Source organism: Calidris pugnax, unplaced genomic scaffold (genome assembly GCF_001431845.1).
Source record: "Calidris pugnax isolate Ruff unplaced genomic scaffold, ASM143184v1 scaffold103, whole genome shotgun sequence".
Lineage (NCBI taxonomy): Eukaryota > Metazoa > Chordata > Aves > Charadriiformes > Scolopacidae > Calidris > Calidris pugnax.
In genome coordinates, this window is record NW_015090990.1 from 14,819,757 (window position 1) to 14,837,378 (window position 17,622).

At 44.0% G+C, this 17,622-nt stretch overlaps 1 protein-coding gene across 2 annotated transcripts in view; it reads right to left on the bottom strand.

Annotated features, from left to right (window-relative positions):
* Positions 1 to 17,622, bottom strand: part of KLF7 (Kruppel-like factor 7 (ubiquitous)) — a 68,697-nt gene that overhangs the window by 19,301 nt on the left and 31,774 nt on the right. For both annotated transcript variants that reach the window (XR_001413408.1, XM_014954697.1), the window contains exon 2: positions 14,075 to 14,687. Coding sequence is in view for 1 of the 2 variants with exons in the window: in XM_014954697.1 (XP_014810183.1) it covers positions 14,075 to 14,687 (613 nt within the window). In the remaining variant the exon portion in view is untranslated. The remainder of the gene's footprint in view (positions 1 to 14,074; positions 14,688 to 17,622) is intronic.

Here is a 17,622-nt window from a genome sequence, read left to right on the forward strand (position 1 = left end):
TGGTACAGCAACACTATTAGCCCTTCAGATAAGCTTTAGGGTTTCAGTCCGCCATGACTGCGTACTTCTGTGAAGCAGCCCTCTTCATTGGGGCTCTGTCCTGCAGTCCATAACCCATTTTAATCTTTTAACCTTCCTGGAGTGTATTTTCATACCCTGAGACTGGGACGCCTGTGGAATAGGCTCTCTGTTCCACTTCTGTTTATGGCACCTCACACAACCTACCTCTTCTCCTAAAAGTACCTCCAAAGCACACTTCAGTACAGTCTAGCCCTCCACCCTCTTTATTTCATCCAGCCTGGTCCAATCTGGTAACTGGAGGACACCGACCTTTGCAAATTTATAGGAAACATGCAATAGTGAATCTAGAATTTATGAGTCATAACAAAAATCCATCAGACTTTGGCAGCCCTGAAATCGGGTCACTATTCCTTTAGTGACTAAGACAAATAAATGCAAGACTCTAAATATTAGGCACCTAGTTATAAAAATAAACAAATGATTGGTATAGCTTTCTCTTGAAAGCCAAACATTTATCATTTGAAAACATGAAAGAGCCAAGCATACAATCCCAGCAACATTACTATGGTAAACACATACCAGGCTCTCAGCAAAACATGACTGATCGCACTGGTCCTTGGGACTTCTCCCTCAATTTTCCAGCCTTGGGCCCTCTTGGTGAGTTTCATCTCATGCAACTCAAAAGTCATGATCTGAAATAGCCACCTATGGCTATTTTTCAGGTTAACAAAGGGGCAAAGGCATGTGCAGAGTGTGACACATCAGACCCCAGTCAGACTGGAATTGGAGGTGAATTTCTCTCCTTTCATGGTACAAGGGACTAGGCAAGCAGCCCAACTGCAGGGAGCTCTTATCTTTGCTCTTTAGGCATAAAACAGAGAACATCAGGTTTTCTCTCCAACATATACTTAGATTGCAAACCCTATACAAGCCCTCACGATAACTATTCCCTGACAAAACACAGGGGATCTCAAAATCCAGAGACCACCTGTCCTTGCCACCTACATCCTGCAGGCACCCTCTAGGTCCCAGGGATATTTCTTTTGTGTGAAGAGTAAGGCAGCTTCACTACACACATCTCACAGTGGCAGTTTCAATTAGTAGAAACATTAGGTTACAGGACGCAGAGGTACATAACTGAGATCAGCTCAGGACACTGTCACGATCACAAAACTACAGCACACAATGGACCCCGGGCATATTATGCATCTTATATCTGCATTATTTATTGCCAACCCCAAGGCTGGCACCCCCAACCAACCCCAAGTCAAAAGTCCAGTCTCCCATAGAAATAATGAGATTTTAAAGAAGAAAACAGTAATATTTAGAGATCATTTGCCTTCTGCTTTGTAGATAACCTAGGGTCATGATTTTAAAATTCTCTTTGCAGCACTGCAAGCTAGAAATATTTATTACGAAATACAGAGAAAGGATTTCTCCCTGGATTTCAAAAGTGTGGACTTTAAGAAGAAAACCCTCCGGATTTTGGGATGTGCATGATAAGATCACACAAGTTGGCAATGCTGTGGGGTGAAATCCTGGCTCCGTCAAAGTAATTGGAAAAATGCCCATTAAGGCTTGAGTTTCACCCTGTATCTTTGCAGAATTAAAAGTAAACAAAGATATTATGATTATCCATTTGTATCTATTTCCTTATTCCTCCGCTGCACCCCACCTTAAACACCACAGCACAAACGTATGTTGATTACAGTACACTTAGTAAAACAATCAAGTAGTTAAAGTTTCCAGTCCTGCAATAAACTTCAGTAAGACAGACCAACCCTAGAAAGTAAAGAGGAGAAATCACAGCCAAAATCCTTGCTGGTATCTCTCCATTCTAAAATGTGGTACAGTCATGGGACTCTTTTTGTCAGTATGGCCATTTTAGCCGAAAAATTCTTAAAGAAACTGAGGGGAAAAAAAATCCCCAAATGTATGCACATTTTGAAGGCCATTCCAAAAAGACGTGTTGTACTATGTTTTAAGAGCTATTTAATATCGTGTTACGTAAGCACACAAAACTAGCAAGCAAAAGTGTCTTTAAGAAAACAAGAGAAACACCCCCTAAAAAATCACCACGTGTTCTAATCCACCATGAATTATTTACATATAGTTTCAGGATTAAAAAAAAAAAAAAAAAGTTTTAAAAAAAAAAACCAAAAAAAAAACCAACCAAAAAAAAAAAAAAAAGGGAGAGAGAGAGAGAGAAAGAAAGAAACGTTTCCAGTCCTGCAATAAACTTCAGTAAGACAGACCAACCCTAGAAAGTAAAGAGGAGAAATCACAGCCAAAATCCTTGCTGGTATCTCTCCATTCTAAAATGTGGTACAGTCATGGGACTCTTTTTGTCAGTATGGCCATTTTAGCCGAAAAATTCTTAAAGAAACTGAGGGGAAAAAAAATCCCCAAATGTATGCACATTTTGAAGGCCATTCCAAAAAGACGTGTTGTACTATGTTTTAAGAGCTATTTAATATCGTGTTACGTAAGCACACAAAACTAGCAAGCAAAAGTGTCTTTAAGAAAACAAGAGAAACACCCCCTAAAAAATCACCACGTGTTCTAATCCACCATGAATTATTTACATATAGTTTCAGGATAAAAAAAAAAAAAAAAAGGTTTATGAAAGAAAACCAAAACATTTCCTTCCTTTTTAAAATCTGTGATTTCAAAATTATTCAAAATGAAACTAATTCTAAAAGACTCAATGTCTAAAAATATGTATTGAAAGACAGCTTGCTCCAAGACTGGTGTTCCTGGAGAACCAGACAAACTGCAAATTACAACTGAAAAAGGAATTAAATGCAAGATTTCTCGCCTGGATTTCTTCCATAAGAAAGCTCTGGGGGCCTGATCCATGCAAAGAAATGTGTGAAGAATCAAGTAGTCCCACTGGCTTTTTAAGAGAGTGTTTTAATAACTTTGCTCGCCACCCTTTCCTTTGGGACCTGCTGTTCCTGGGCTGGTGACTGGGACCATGCCGTTGCAGCAAGCAGCAGTGTCACTGTGGGATGACCTAAGGCATCCTTCCGAGGCCACTGCCCACAGGGGTGTCACTGGTGCAGACGCAAGTCACTCAGAAATGCCAAAAGCTGGTGTGGTTTTTGGTGAGAAGCAGCCCCCCCCGATCACTTTGCACAGCAATGCCAGGCAGGCATTTGTATTTGCTTTGCATTTTATTACGAAAGTCTGCCACAGCACAATGGGATGCCTAATGTGGAACATCACATTAACAATATTTTATATTTATGTCGCACTCTTCATCTCCAAGGGTCCCTGAGAGCTTTACAAGCTACATACATGGCATACCAATGAAGCCGAGCCATAATTCTTCTAATTAGCTGAACATCAGCACATGGCACAACAGAAAATGTTACTGGTCACTCCTCTCCTCCTATGGAAAGAGCTACGTGACATTTAATAGCAGGATGCTGCAGAAGGACGTTCAGTTTTCAGGACTGCTGAAAAAAGGAAATCTAACCAGACAGGTCTCTTTAACACCCATGCCTGTGCTCCCCCATTACATACACACACTTTGCCAAACAGGAGACACAGAAGAGGAGTAGCCCAAGACCTGCTGCTTGTTAAATACCCCCACTTTCACACTAGATTCAGCGAGTTACCATTACATGGCTCGGGCAGCTGCTCCGCTGGGGAGGTTACTGAAAAGCTAGTGAGCAGATGCAGTTCAACCACATCACCCTCTTTCTAAGATTAATAAGTTCATTTCTTTAGCAAAAAGGAAGAGCAGGCTATTTAATACACACATCCTCTGGAGATCAATGCTAACATCTAAGCGTATGTGCGTGCAACCCATCAACCAGTAAAACTAATTACAAAAATCAATTTCAGATACTTTTCTGAGCCTTTCATTCTTCAATATACTCCTAATTGATTTTTGTTGGAGAATGGAAAGCCTAATTATTATTTTTATTATTACAAAGGAATGTAAGGGGGGGCAGTGGTCAGTGCTTAAGTGGTTCACCAATGCTTTCTACACAAAACAGAAAAAAGAGAAAATAAAAAAGGCATTTTATTCACAGTTTTGCCACCTGCTGGAAGGATGGAAAAGCCTTTGAAAGGGTGACAAAGCACAAGAGAAAAGCTGGCAGGAGACAGTACAGGGCAGAAGAGGAATGTGACAGGATTGTGAAATACACAATGTGAGAAGGTTGTACCTATTTTTAGATGGGCAGGGATGATCAAGTGTAAAAGCAGTACATTTCCATGAACGATGTACAGCTCCTTTCATACAAAAAGGTCAGCAGTGCCCTTACAGAGAGATGGCTCTGATTATGTCTATATTAGAGATGGGGGAAAAGAGGTTAAGAACCGGACCCAATGTCCAATCAGTCTTTCTACAAACTTCAAAGCTCCGGATTAGTCCCCAAGGGCCTTGCCAAAGCTCGTCTACTGAGCCAGCAGCAGTCTGCGGTATGTAGCCATTCAATACACAAAAAGGAATGAATTTTTGCAGCATTATGTCTTACACACACACAAGCACCTAACTCACATCCACAAAGCCCACTTGCCTAGCTGAAAAGCAGAGAAAAGCAAAGCATGTAGCAACATTCAAAGAAATGGAAATTTTCCATTTTTCTACTCTACATTTAACAAATGCCCGTTGCCATACACGCCGAGCACTGAAGGTGGGGAGGAACGTGGCACACTTTATCTCCCCGGCTCTATGCAAGACTCCCATTGAGCGTGATAAAGCCTTTGAAACACTGTTCCCCTTTCAAACCCCTTCTCCACAGCTCCTCTCCAAAGGAAGATCCCGGCTGGCAGGGAGCAGGGCTGGGGACGGGTGCTGGCGCCAGCCTGGGCGCGCAACCCATGCTTCTGCCCCATTAATTGCCGGCACATCCTCCCCCAGCCCCGGCCCTGGGGACAGCAGCTGAGCAGCAGGCCCAGGCAGGGGCCCGGCAGCAACACCAGCAGCAAAACTACCCAATTAAGCCTCCAGAATGAGTGAGTGAGGAGGGGAGGAAAATCAAAAAAAAAGAAAAAAAAAAGAAAAAAAAAAAAAAAAAAAAATAAGGATGGGGTTGCTTGGCAACAGGAGGGCAGAAGCAGCTGTGCAGCAGGTCGGGCTGGTACCCAGGCGGCGGGCTGGCCCATTAGCACCCTGCATCTCATGCATTTCGTGCCGGGGTCTCCTAGTAACAGCCTGTGCACGCCGGGCTGTTGCGCACTTCCCCTCCTCTCCTCCTGTTTCTCCCCAGCACGCGAGGCATCGCTGCTTGCCCTAATTACACATTCTCTGCTGCTTCAAGCTGCCATTACTTCGGTCCCCAGAGGAGAGGTAAGAACTTTAAAAAAAATCTCCTCTAATAAGGGCTTTTAGTTTCAGATTCAGTGGAGCTCTGTGAGCTCAAAGATGCAAGGCAAGGCAGCAGCGGCAAAAGTAACAGATGAAAAAGGAGAAAAATTCAGCGGTTCACTGGGTCAGATTTTTCCAGGACCCTGAAATATATATTTTTCCCTTTGTTTTTTTTTGTGTAAGTTATCCTAGAGGGTGAACAATGAAGACAGCCCTTTATGGGACATGGCACGTATTTACATAATCCAGCGCAGTGCACCAAAGATGTGCTCTTTGGACACCTGCGTTTCAGGCCAAGAGTTTTTGAGAAATTCCGGCAAAATATGAGGGGAAATATTCCAAACAGAATATAAGAAAAATGTATCAGGGATCAGAAGAGATGAAAAAAAAAATTAAGAGGAATGGACACCCCTTTTTCCAAATGCTAACATTTTAAATGGTTTTGCACAATATTTTTGCTAATGATCGTGGGTTTTTTTCTTATTTAAACTATTACAGTGCTGATGTTTTTCACCACTTACTTAATTTTCTCCCTTTTGTCACTGAAAAATTGGAGAAAGATGACAAAAAAAAAATGCATTCTTGCAGAGACAGCACAGGGATAAAACACAAGACAAAAAGAAAATACATCCCTTTCTGTTTCCCAGTTTTGTCAACAACAAAAAGAAAATGGAAGAAGACCCAGGATGCTTTCATTCATTCAGATATTGATTTGGGTGTGGAGGTGGAAGGGAAACTGTGCTTGGGCTTAAAAAACACACTGCCAAGCTCTCGCAGTGAGGGTTGTCCTGGTGTCAGGGCAGGACTACCTACATGGTGGCAGGCAGGAGATGTTTCTGAGTAAGACCCCATCCTCCCTGGTGCTTTCTCCCTCTCCTGGGGTTGGAGGTTGCTGGCTGTGCCCAGTGGTGCGGGAGCTCCTCGCTGCCTCATGCTGAGCAGGGCTTGGTAAAAAGGTCTTGGCAACGCTGGTGGGCAAACCTTGGTGAACCAAGCAGCCTGGTCTCAAGAGCACAAGGCAGCAAGTAAAGACAATTAATTTTGCCAGTTGGAAGTTTACACATCTGGATTTTGGAAAAGGCACAGATGACTACCCGTCCTTAGCTGTAAGGGAGGTAACAAGCACCCAGTTGGAAATCACCCAGGTCATTCATGCTGCCAGATTAGTGTAACTAAAGGAGGACACAAATGTACTATGAAATTCCATTGCTAGGTGACACTCCATCTTCAGGGAGAAAATTTAAAAAAACAAAGAGGTTTCTGTATGAAACAGCCCAGGAAAAGAATAATCTTTGGGATTCTATGGGTTTTGCAAAGAATTAATGAAAAATTTGTATCACATGTACCACACTCATATTAAAGTCAGTTTACGGCAGATCATAGCTTAGTACATTCAAGTTAATTTTTACCCAGATATTCACAGATAGAAGTCTTCTACTTGAAGACTATTTTCCATTACATAGGCCAAGTTTTAACTAAACTTGTTACACTGAAGACAGCTCTTTTCTCCCTGCCCCTCCCCAACACACATGCCACATTCTCCTCAAAACTAAATATTTTTTCTCCAACTTCTAAAATAACAAACAGTAACCACGCTGGAAAAAGACCAAATGTGGAAAATTTCACTCTGAAGAAGGAAAAGCTTTGCAAAGTTACAGGTGACCAACAAGAAGACATCCAAATAGAAAATTAACCATAATACAGTTCCATGCAATTATATATTGAACAAAAGATGTGCATCCCTGTATTTTTATAACATTCATTTCCAAGAACTAATACAAGCTTCCAGTGCACTAATGATCGCTTACGGACATCATAAAAAGCTCGAATGACATTGCAAAATTGTCCAACTAATCTATTAAATTCTCTCTGTCGGTGGTAAGAATCCAGACGTACAAGAGGAAGGAATAAATCCCCTCTAAGCCTCCGAATGTGCACTGCCATACACTGAGGACACCTTTCTTTCAGAACTCAGCTGGGGATCAGCTTTTATCTTGAAACACATGCTCCTCCTCCTTAGCTTAGCTAGCACGCCCGCAAATGTTTTTTCAGCGTTCGGCTTTTGCAGGCCCAGCTTTCAGTCCCAGGTTTTGAAGGCCAGACACCTTCAGGAGCAAATCCGCCCAACACAACACTTGGGTGCCTATCTACAAATGGGGACTGCTGGGATTGTGAACTGGTCTGCAATGTTTTAAAGGCTTTTCATTCTTAGCAAGCCTTTTTATCATGTATAAAGCTGACCTATGGAAAGATTTTCGTTCTGCAGTGACACAAAGGTTTTGGACACTCTCAGAGACCTGCGGATAAAGCAGGTCCCACATGGTATTTTGTCCTCCCCTTTCCAAAATGGCTACACTAGTCTTTAAACTGCCCTTATTTGATGTCCTTGTCTCTCACTCATCTCAATCCACTGCAGCACATTACCATTCACTGCTTGACATGTGGTAAACAACTGGCTTTTCAGCTGCTTTTTCAGCATCTCTGAGCACACATCTCTGATTCATGCCTGGTGTGACCGCTAGTACTTCAGAAGTGCTGGTGTTTTGGACAAATGGACAAGGAAATCATAGCTTCTTGTAATTAACCTGCCATTTGTATCCAGTGTGGGACAGCAGCAACACAAAGGGAAATCGGCAGAAGAGAAGTTGAGGGGTTTTCTTATGAGTCTTTCTCTGTGATCTCTATCATTTGCACCCTTGCTGAGTGACTCACGGGGGCTCAGGAGGTGGAAGGGTATAAAGAAAACACTAGATGACAATCTAGAGATGGCTCCTTCGTGCCTTACCAAGGCAGCCTGCCATAACACTTGGAGGCGCCTGCACTCTCCCTCCTGCAGCTGCTGAACAGACAGCAAACATCACTTTCTAGATCTCCCTCGTGCCAAAAATCATCTCACATGGCAAAAAAGCAAACAAACAACCAACCAATACCTATTTATATTTTCAAACCCAAACAGAAAGACTGTCCTGTGCTATTGATTTGGCAAATGATGGAGTAGAAACACAAGACTGAGGATTCAGGTATTGGCAACTAAGCAATGGATGAACACCACCGCTGTTTTAAATGGCAAGGGCTGCTTTTGGCAGGGCCTGTCCTCCTGCCGCCTGGGAGGTTCACAAAGCTTGTTTCCTCAGCATAAGCTCTCGCTGTAATAATGAAGTGAGGCTCTGGCCATCCACAGTAAAATCACAACATTCCCCTCCAAACTTGCCAAATGGCTAAAAGGCTTCAAAACCAGAACGTTTGAAAGAGCTCATGATCGAGTGTGGCTTATTTTAATCAGCTTTGATAAAATCTTGTTATGCTTTTACCCAAAAAACTTCAAAAAACCCCAATCCCACATGAAACCCGTCTTTCCAAATTGGCAATGCAGCTGTACCCCAAAACAAACCCAGCCTGAATGAAGGTCTTCCTCACACACCCCTCCTCCATCAACTCCCTTGCTCTTATTTCCAGAGGCAAATTCTGGAAAGCAAAATTCCTTCTGCTGCCGCCACGGACACTTCAGCATCCACCATATCCTTCCATGTCCCCTTGCTGGGTTGCAGCCCTGCAGACAGACTCACTACAAAGCCTTGGGTCTCTGTACAACAAAAAATCTTGGGCTTTGGCTTTCATTTCTCCTGTGCTACCCATACTGTTCTCCCAAATGTTTTTCCCTAAGTCATTATTCAATATCTTGCATCCTGCAGAATTGGTGCTGTGCTTGGCTTCTTTCTCTTCATTGACTTTCTGTTCACAGGTGCTACTGCACAAATACAATACAGCAATGCAGCTTGCTATTCATGTGATATCACTGACACAGATAGCCTGTTATTCCTTTATTTTGTATTAATCTTCCTTACACATCATCCAGCCTACTCTCCTCAGTTTGGTCTTTTCTGATAGTTTCCAAATTCTGGATGTTTCCTTTTCTATCTCCAACACTTTGGGAAAGCTTTTCTCTGTTGTTTTAAAAACCTCCGTGTTCATTAATGCTCTTTCTAATACTTGTGTCTCTCATCTTTTTCTTGCAAATGTAGTAATTTGTTTTCCTGCAGGGTGGATTTGTTTGTTTTAGTTACTCTCACCCAGCACTTTGGATCAAAGAACTATGTAATTTAAAAGAAGATGTCCTGACAATGTGAAACAAACTCCACTTATTAAATAAGTGCTATCTTAAGATTGCATGTAGACTTGTAACATATATTTACACTGGTATTTCTCACTTGTTTTAGGCTTTAGAAAACTAAATATAGATGTGAGGTGCCCAACTGCTGTTTCTCAGACATGAGCTTAGGTTGTATCCGATCCTGGTTTTAGATGGATAAAGAAAAAAAATCCAAAACCTTCTGATACTCATAAAATGCAAACCCCAGCAGAAACCCCTACGGGTCATTTTTTATCACCATCGCAATCTTAAGGATTTCCTGGTCAGTTTATATCTGATGCTTTATCTCTAGCCAGAAAGCACCCACGCCATCTCATACCTTCCCCTGTATGTTACTGCAAGGAAGGCTGATGTGAATGGCTTTGTCAGAAGATAAAAATCTCCTCCAGAGGTCTCTGATCTGGGAGATGCAGTGACATCCCATGATTAATCTTTCCATAGGTCACAGGCCAGCTCACCCTTAGACTGTTTTGCATCCAGACACTCACCAGCAATATCCTGTTTCCTAATTTGGGAGGTACTGATGACTATACATGGATTTTGGCTCTTTCTAATCCCTTCTCTTTCCACTGTCCATTACATTGGCGATTCATCTCTATACACATGTGAAGGCTGGATGAAAATTTCTGTCTCTCAAAAGAGACAAAATGTCATTGTTTGCATTGATGTCTGTTCCATGAATAAGTGTGAGAGAATGTGCTAGGGCTGGATTACCATGCCAGTCTTGGTGGCTCTTTCTTTAGACATTTTTACCTCATTGGTACCATGGTCTTTCCAAACCTACAGCTCACCTTTTCCTCCTGTTCACAGTTCCAGCCGCTATTTCTCCCCTGAATGGCTTCTTTGCTGCCCTCTGACAGTCAGTCCCACCACTGTTCTTAGCTCCTTTACACACCCTTTGCTTTAGATGCCCCAGCTTACTTTGAATTCAGTCAAATATTTTCATTTCCCTTTCCATCCAGACAATGTTTTTCCCATTCCCTTCCAGATTAAATTCTCTCCCACACAGATGATTGTTTTTCCCTCTCCAAAGGTCATCCAGAAGGTGGTTTCATAACCAGTTCAACCATTGATGGGCCTTACAGTGCTGCCCTGATTCTCCTAGAGATGAGATGCAGGAGAGTAACAGGAGAAGCTTGCACAGCACCAAGTACAATGTGGGGGCTGACTGTCTCTGGGCTCAATCGGCAAAGTAAAGCCCTAAGAGAAGACTGGCTGCAATCTAGCAAGCTGCTATCAGTCTATATTGCCTCCAGCCCAGCCTGGCTCATCACACAGCAGTGAGGAACGCCAGCCAGTGTCTGGTCTGGTCAGCCTTACATATGAACGAAAGGAATGCAACCTCCTTCCGTCGCCTTCCACCCCCCAGCTCCCCAGCCCATGGTGTTCTTGTTTTCACGCACTGCACTAAATCCCTTTGATCCAGCAAGTGGACTTCGCACGTGCAAGTTGGGTGACCAGGCTGCATCTGCCTCCCTGCCTGTGAACCCCACACTGAGAGCTCTTTGTCTGTCAGGGCGCTCACACCCTTTCACACAGAGCCCACACTGGCAGGCTGTTCTTGCATGACATACTAACAAGCTACCAGCCAAAGGAAAATAACTCGCAATCATTTCAGACCCTCTGGCTCAGCCACTGACTAAGCCAAGTGGCTACTAGCCATTGGCGCTGCTGGGTGCATTTGCAACCCACAGCACTCTCAGCTCATGGCATGAAAAAAACAAAGCACCGATGGAGAAAAGGACTCCTTGTTCCTAGACCTGAAGGTGTTCATGGGAAAGGAGGCAACCCTGCCATTTATAATTCAGTCCCAAATTTCCATAGCTATTCCTCTCTTTCCCTCTCTTTTACCAGAGGCAGGAGCTCCCTGCGGGGAAACCCCCCTCCAGAGGTCAGTGTGAACAGATTTAATGTCTTGATTATACCAGCTCTGATTTAAGACATCCAATGGTCAGTGATTTTTAAGGGAACAGAGAACCTAAGCAGGAAGAAGAGGTGGGAAACACTTTGTGCTACAGATTCAAGTAAGCTAGTAAGATAAGCCTATCACACCCTTCTCCTCAATTCACTCAGATTGCTCACAAGATGTAAATGTTCAAAGGTATTTAGACAATCTGCTTTCTATGGAGAAAAATGGGAGCCAGGTGCCTACCTGCTCCCAGGTTCTGCATCAAAGCTGTATTTTAACAACAAGGGTGCATCCACTCCTCATTGCAAAATGAAACCATGCTTTCTACACAGCTATGCACAGCTAGGATGTGGTCGGGTAGAGGGTGGTTATATGGCAGCAAAGACAGGAGAGTTCCTCATTCAGGTTTTATTCCCTCTTATCTTTTGCCTTCCTGTTTTCCTAACAACCTATGCTATCTGCTTAGGACTTGGTGGATGGAAACAGGGACACTCCCATAAACTAGTAGATGGTTTAGTGGCTGGCTAAACCACTAATGGTTTAACTGGCAAGATCAGAGGGGTAGCTGTACCCACTAGGTGAGGTGCTGGGAGTGGGAGTTGTGGGCACTGCACTCCAGCAGCTGCAATGTCACCATCTGATACAGGTCTTCCCCATCTGCCAGCAAAGGTGGACTTGCCTTTCTCAAGATGTTGAGCACCGCTGTGGATGGGCAGACACACACCATCAGTGGCACTATGCACAGGCTAAGGCCATTCAACAGAAGTATCACAAGGCCAGTGAGAAATATTTCTTGTCGTGGAATAATTGTAAAACGTAAGATTTCACACACTGATGTTACAAGGGGAAAGGTTTTTACCTCAGATACAAAATTCAACCAGACCTAAGGCTGGGTTCAAAAGCATGCAAAATCCTGCAAGATTTTGACTCTAAAGGGTGAAGTTATTGAAAGAGTAGTGGTTTTTGCAAGTGCGCTTTCAGGACTCCTTGTCCACATACCCACCTGCTGGGTGACAAAACCAGAAAAACTCCACAAGTTTACTCACACTTTCCAGATGATTGTGGCACATCCCTGACTACCTTCAGGAAGGGCCATACAAGACCCACCACTTCCAGGTCAAGGAGGAATGCAGAGGTCACATCTGAACAGATGAGACCACTGCATCAACAGCCCTCATGCTCTGCATTTCTGCCTTCATAGGAGCCCTGCCACCAGCTGCCCTGCCACCCACCACCTTGGCTGGGACATGCCCCTGCACAGCCCCAGCAGGGGCCAGCCACACAGCAGCAGCAGCACTACAAGGAGCCTCCTGACCACATTGCTGTGATTTTAAAATGACTGCGCCACTTTCACTGGCTTTCAAATCACTGGATCACAAGTGAGGTCACTCCTGGCAAGGTGGCTATCCCCAGTAAAAGCACTAGAAAGCCCATATAAAAAGATCAAAACCAATGCCTTTTATGTCTTAATATGATTTATACTTCAGACCGTGTAACTTTTACGGGGCTGCCTAGTATTTGATGGATGCAGCTCTCTTACCAATCTGCACATTTGTTTGATTTACTGCACCGGTCCAACATGTTATTTTCTACCTTGCAAGAACAACCTCGTTTCTAGGAATCTGCCTGCATGATAACATCGTGAATTAAATGTGCAGTTATCGTAAGAGACCACACATTTTACAGTAAAATTGGGAAAACTGATTACAGCAATCCCTCTGGAAACAAGAATAATCACATGATAAGGCAGTGCTAATGGGAATTTATCATCTCTCATCACATGCGAAGCTTAGAACAAAGCAGCAACGCGAGCGAACTGCACAGCTATTACCGCCAATGAATGCCAGCCCAAACGCTACTGGGGACTGTGAACAACTGACAGGAGCGTGGGGATCCTCAACAGCCAAACCTAAGCCCATTTGGTATGCTTCAAGAAGCTTATGCAGTGGAGCTTATATGCAACATTAGTAAATATTACCCACAATAACAGCCTGACATCTTCCTATATCAGAATGCATCCTATTCCCTCTCTACCTATACTACTCCATTCAAACTTATGTTGTTCTTTCATTTGTTCTCACTGTATTTTACCATCAGAGGTCCAAGATCATGAGTATCTTAAGGGTATGTGCATCTATGTACCTAAACATCTGCACCTACACACCTGCATCTACACACGTGCTCTCTCATGCACGCATTATCCCTAAACTGTGTATCTCAGATCTGAAACATATTTTTCTCTTTCCCCACCACAAAAGGCAACAAAACCCCACCCATCCTATTTTCTACTTGAAGCAAGTAACACTTGACTAAAATTAATATTTTTAAAGTTGTCTTGAGGAACTGAGTGCCCAAAACCCAAACTGGCATGCCCCCAGTTTTAATATGAGTGATACATCTACATCCCTTAGGTATCCTAAAATTATTCTGCATCAAGCCCCATAAGACATATGAAACCCCAACGGGTTAATGGTAGATGGTGAACTCCTCCATTCTATTCAATAATGGATACATTTGCTGGCCCACCATATTTTTCCATTGCCCTCTTTCATAGATAGAAGTTTGGACTTTCAGAAGAGATTTTTTTTTTCTTTTCTAAATGAGAATAAAAGGAGATGGTTACGGTTACGTGGCAGGAGGACAAGATGAGAGAAGCATCCTACACAAGTACCTGTATGAGTCCTCTGGTGAGCCTTTAAGTGGGAACTCTTTGTATAAACCTTCCGGCACCCATTAAATTGACAGCGATGAACCCTCTTCTTGTTTTCTGGGGATGCTTCTGCCCCTGTACCTCCTTGTTCACTGTCACTTTGCCCGCTTTTTATTGTCCCCGCGGTTGCTGTTGCTACACCCACTTTCACAGAGCTGAGTGAAGTTTTCTTGGCCACCAATTTCAACGTCACAGTGCCATCCACTGCTGAGAGAGTTTGTGAGGTTTTTACAAGGTGGCGGCTGAGCTCCGGAGAGGAAGGGGGTGTTAATGAGGTTACTGCATTGAGTTGGGCCTGGTTGACGCCTGTGTAGCCTTCTGTGGAAGAGCTGGTGGACTGCAAGCTGAGGCACGTCTCAGACAGCAGCTTGTCCCGTGAGAGGATAATGTCCATGTTGGCGCTTTTGTCACACGTACTTGTTTCCACTGGTAAAAGGATGGGGTCCAGCCGTCGGATATTGTCCTCTGCATCTGGGGCTGAGGAGGCATGAAGGAAGCAGTCCAAATCCTCACCAAAGGTCTCAGAGATCTTCCGTGGTTCAGTCTGAAGGTATCGCTCCAACTCCAGGCATGTCTGCAGGAGGGGAAGGGAAAGGGGAGGGAGAGAAACCACCATTAGAAAGAGATTACAGTGTAACTCCCACCTAGGGCAGGAGAACAACATAATCCAGAGTCCTTCAGAGCCAGCACTCATGCACACCAGCACCTTCTTGTGAGGTGGTCACATATTGGGAGACATGAGGATTTGGCACATGTTTGATGCTTCTCCAAGACAGAGTATGAGAATATCCATGTACGGTAGTGGATATTATGGTAGAAGTGAAGATACAATAACCAAAAGCATCCACTACATTTTCATGAAAGTCTGCACATTGTCCCATGGATACTGGCCCCCTCGCAATTTACGTGTAATCTGGCCAGCAGTCACTTCCATATGAAACTATCCTAATGGCCCCACTGCCTGGCCACATACAAACAAAAAGTCACCCCTCCAAAGAACTGCTTCCTCTTCCTTCAAAAATGTTAACTTACACTCCAAATTTAACTCAGCATAGTTAGCTGGGGCCCAGTCTCTTCCTAAAACAGCACAATTCTGAAGCGTAGCATTTTAAGATAGGAGACAAACTTCCAGTGACACCACAGCTTGTTTGAAGGGCCTGACAGAAGGAAAGACAACAGCAGAACAAGGGAACCTACTGTCAGTTTTAGAGGGGTTTTGCACATCTGGTCAAATGGAGCTTCCTGTGTAGAGGACAGTGGACTTGCACACAAACACACACATGCACCTTATTAAAAAGTAGGTGAAGATGCAATCAAAGAGGCTGCTACATAAAAACATGTTCCTGCATGTCCACAGCAGTGATGATCACCACAAGGCTGTGGTGAACCTCCTATTTGAATGTACCTTATTATGAGATGCCCTGAGCTAGCCCCAATAAAGCCTCCAGGCACAATCATGCTGCCCAGTGTTCTCCGTAACCAACATTATAAACTTTTATTGTTTATAGAAAACTGTTTGCTGTAGTGTGAGGAGCTTTTAATGGAGTTTATTAGTGCTGTTTTTCATTTCTTGCTGCCTGAAAGGCTAGCTGGTTTAATATCACCACTGCAATTTTACAGGACTTGGAGAAAGAGACATTCTAACTAATACATTTTAGAAACCTCTAAACACTGCTCCTCAATAGAGATAGTAAGAAAGGGACTTTAGGCAAAAATTTTCAGCCTATGAGAGCTGACAACCCAACTACATCTCAACCTGGAGAGTCCAGCATCTGATCAAGAAATAAAAGCTTCGTACGACCGGAGGAGAGACAGACACTCCTGCCTTCTGGTTACAAAGGCCCCATCAACAGGGGTCTAAAGAGGCCCCACTCACAGCTCTCTAGGAGCTATCACTTAACTCAAAATTATTACTTTCAATGTAGCACTGCTGGTTGCAGATACAATTTGCTAGGCTGACTTTCAGAATTCAGAACTGAATTTTTCAGACAGTTACCTGTTGTTTGTTTTTAAAATAATACCTGATTACAAACCTGAGCTGTAGAGATGGAGTTGGACAAAAAGCGATGAAGTGGCAACAGAGACATGTTACACTTCAGCGTGTAGGTTATTTTCAGAGGTATGACACTGTATATGTGATGTGTCTGCACACAGACCTGGAGGTGGGACACTCACCAGTTAGCACTCTTGCTTTAAGCAACCTTTCCATTTTCTTTTTAAAGTGCATTTCCAGGACAGTGAGAAATGGCTTTAGCTGGGAATCTGGTCTCTCCCCAGATGAATCCTAACAGGTTTTGGGGGCTCCAAATGTGCTCCACAGTCTTTCAGGTATAACCCTCCTCACCAAAAGAGGCGACGCTTTTGAATTCCCCATGTCATGTAATTTGGGCTTTCTGGCCCACTTAGCCTTCACCCAGTGGGGCAGAAACAGGTTTAGGGGCTGAATAAATAAAAGGCTTCCAAGGGAAAGAGCAAGCATAATCACAAATTAGGGATAAGAAGGGGGGGAAACCCCAAAAAACAAAAGAGACAGGGACTCAAGGCCATTAAATCTGATGACAGTGACATGAAATTTCAATTGCTGCGGGATCAGAAGGCTGTGCGCTGGCTCCGGGCTGCCTGTGGAGGGGAGGCAAGCGGGAGGTGCTGCTCCTTTAAGGCATCACTACCCCATGACAACAATAGTGGGCCTGACAGTTTTTTCCAGCTTCACCATTAATTTTCCATAAAGAGCAGTTTCTCGATGAGGCCTTTTCAGGCAAAGCCTGATGCTTCAGAAACCTGTAATTATTCCTGGCTCCCCCCTCCCGCAGCCATTGCACCTGTGCCATTTCAAGACACCAGCTGGTCATGTCTTGCCTTCTGCCTCTGAAATCCAAAACCAGTGGATCAAGCCCATCTCCCCATAGAGGGGGAAAAAAAACAACCAACTCAAAGAAACAATATAATGCAGTCCCTCCCTCCTGCCCCCCTCAGCCTCTCCACCAAGTCAATAGGGGGGAAGAGCCTAGCAACGCTGAGCCAGAAAAGCCCTCCACCTAATCTGCATGGCAGACAAAGCCTGTCGAGGGGTTACAGCCGCAGCCCTTCCTTTACCCCCTGTCAGGGCCCTACCTGCTGCTGCATTTGCCAGAGCAGGCAGTGCCGGCAGAAACAAAGCGTCTTCCCCCATATGCACTTCCCAGCTTCTGCCAAGTACCTCATGCGACCTTCCTTCCTCCTGGCCCAAATCACCCAGGGAGCGGTGAGGCAGGGTTTTGAAACCAGCCTGCTTTCTTTAAGACAATTTTTAGGCCAACTAAGCCCACCTCCTCATCTTGAGCTCTGACCTGGAGAAACCAGTCAGGCTGAGACCACCAAGGTCCCCACTGAGGCCAGCAGACCATCAGAAGAGGCAGCAGAGCTCTTTGATCTCCATTCCACAGTCATTTGCCAGCAAACGCATCATTTGTGCGTCATTTTGTGCAGGAGCAGCACGATATTGACCACTATCCACTATCCAAACTGCT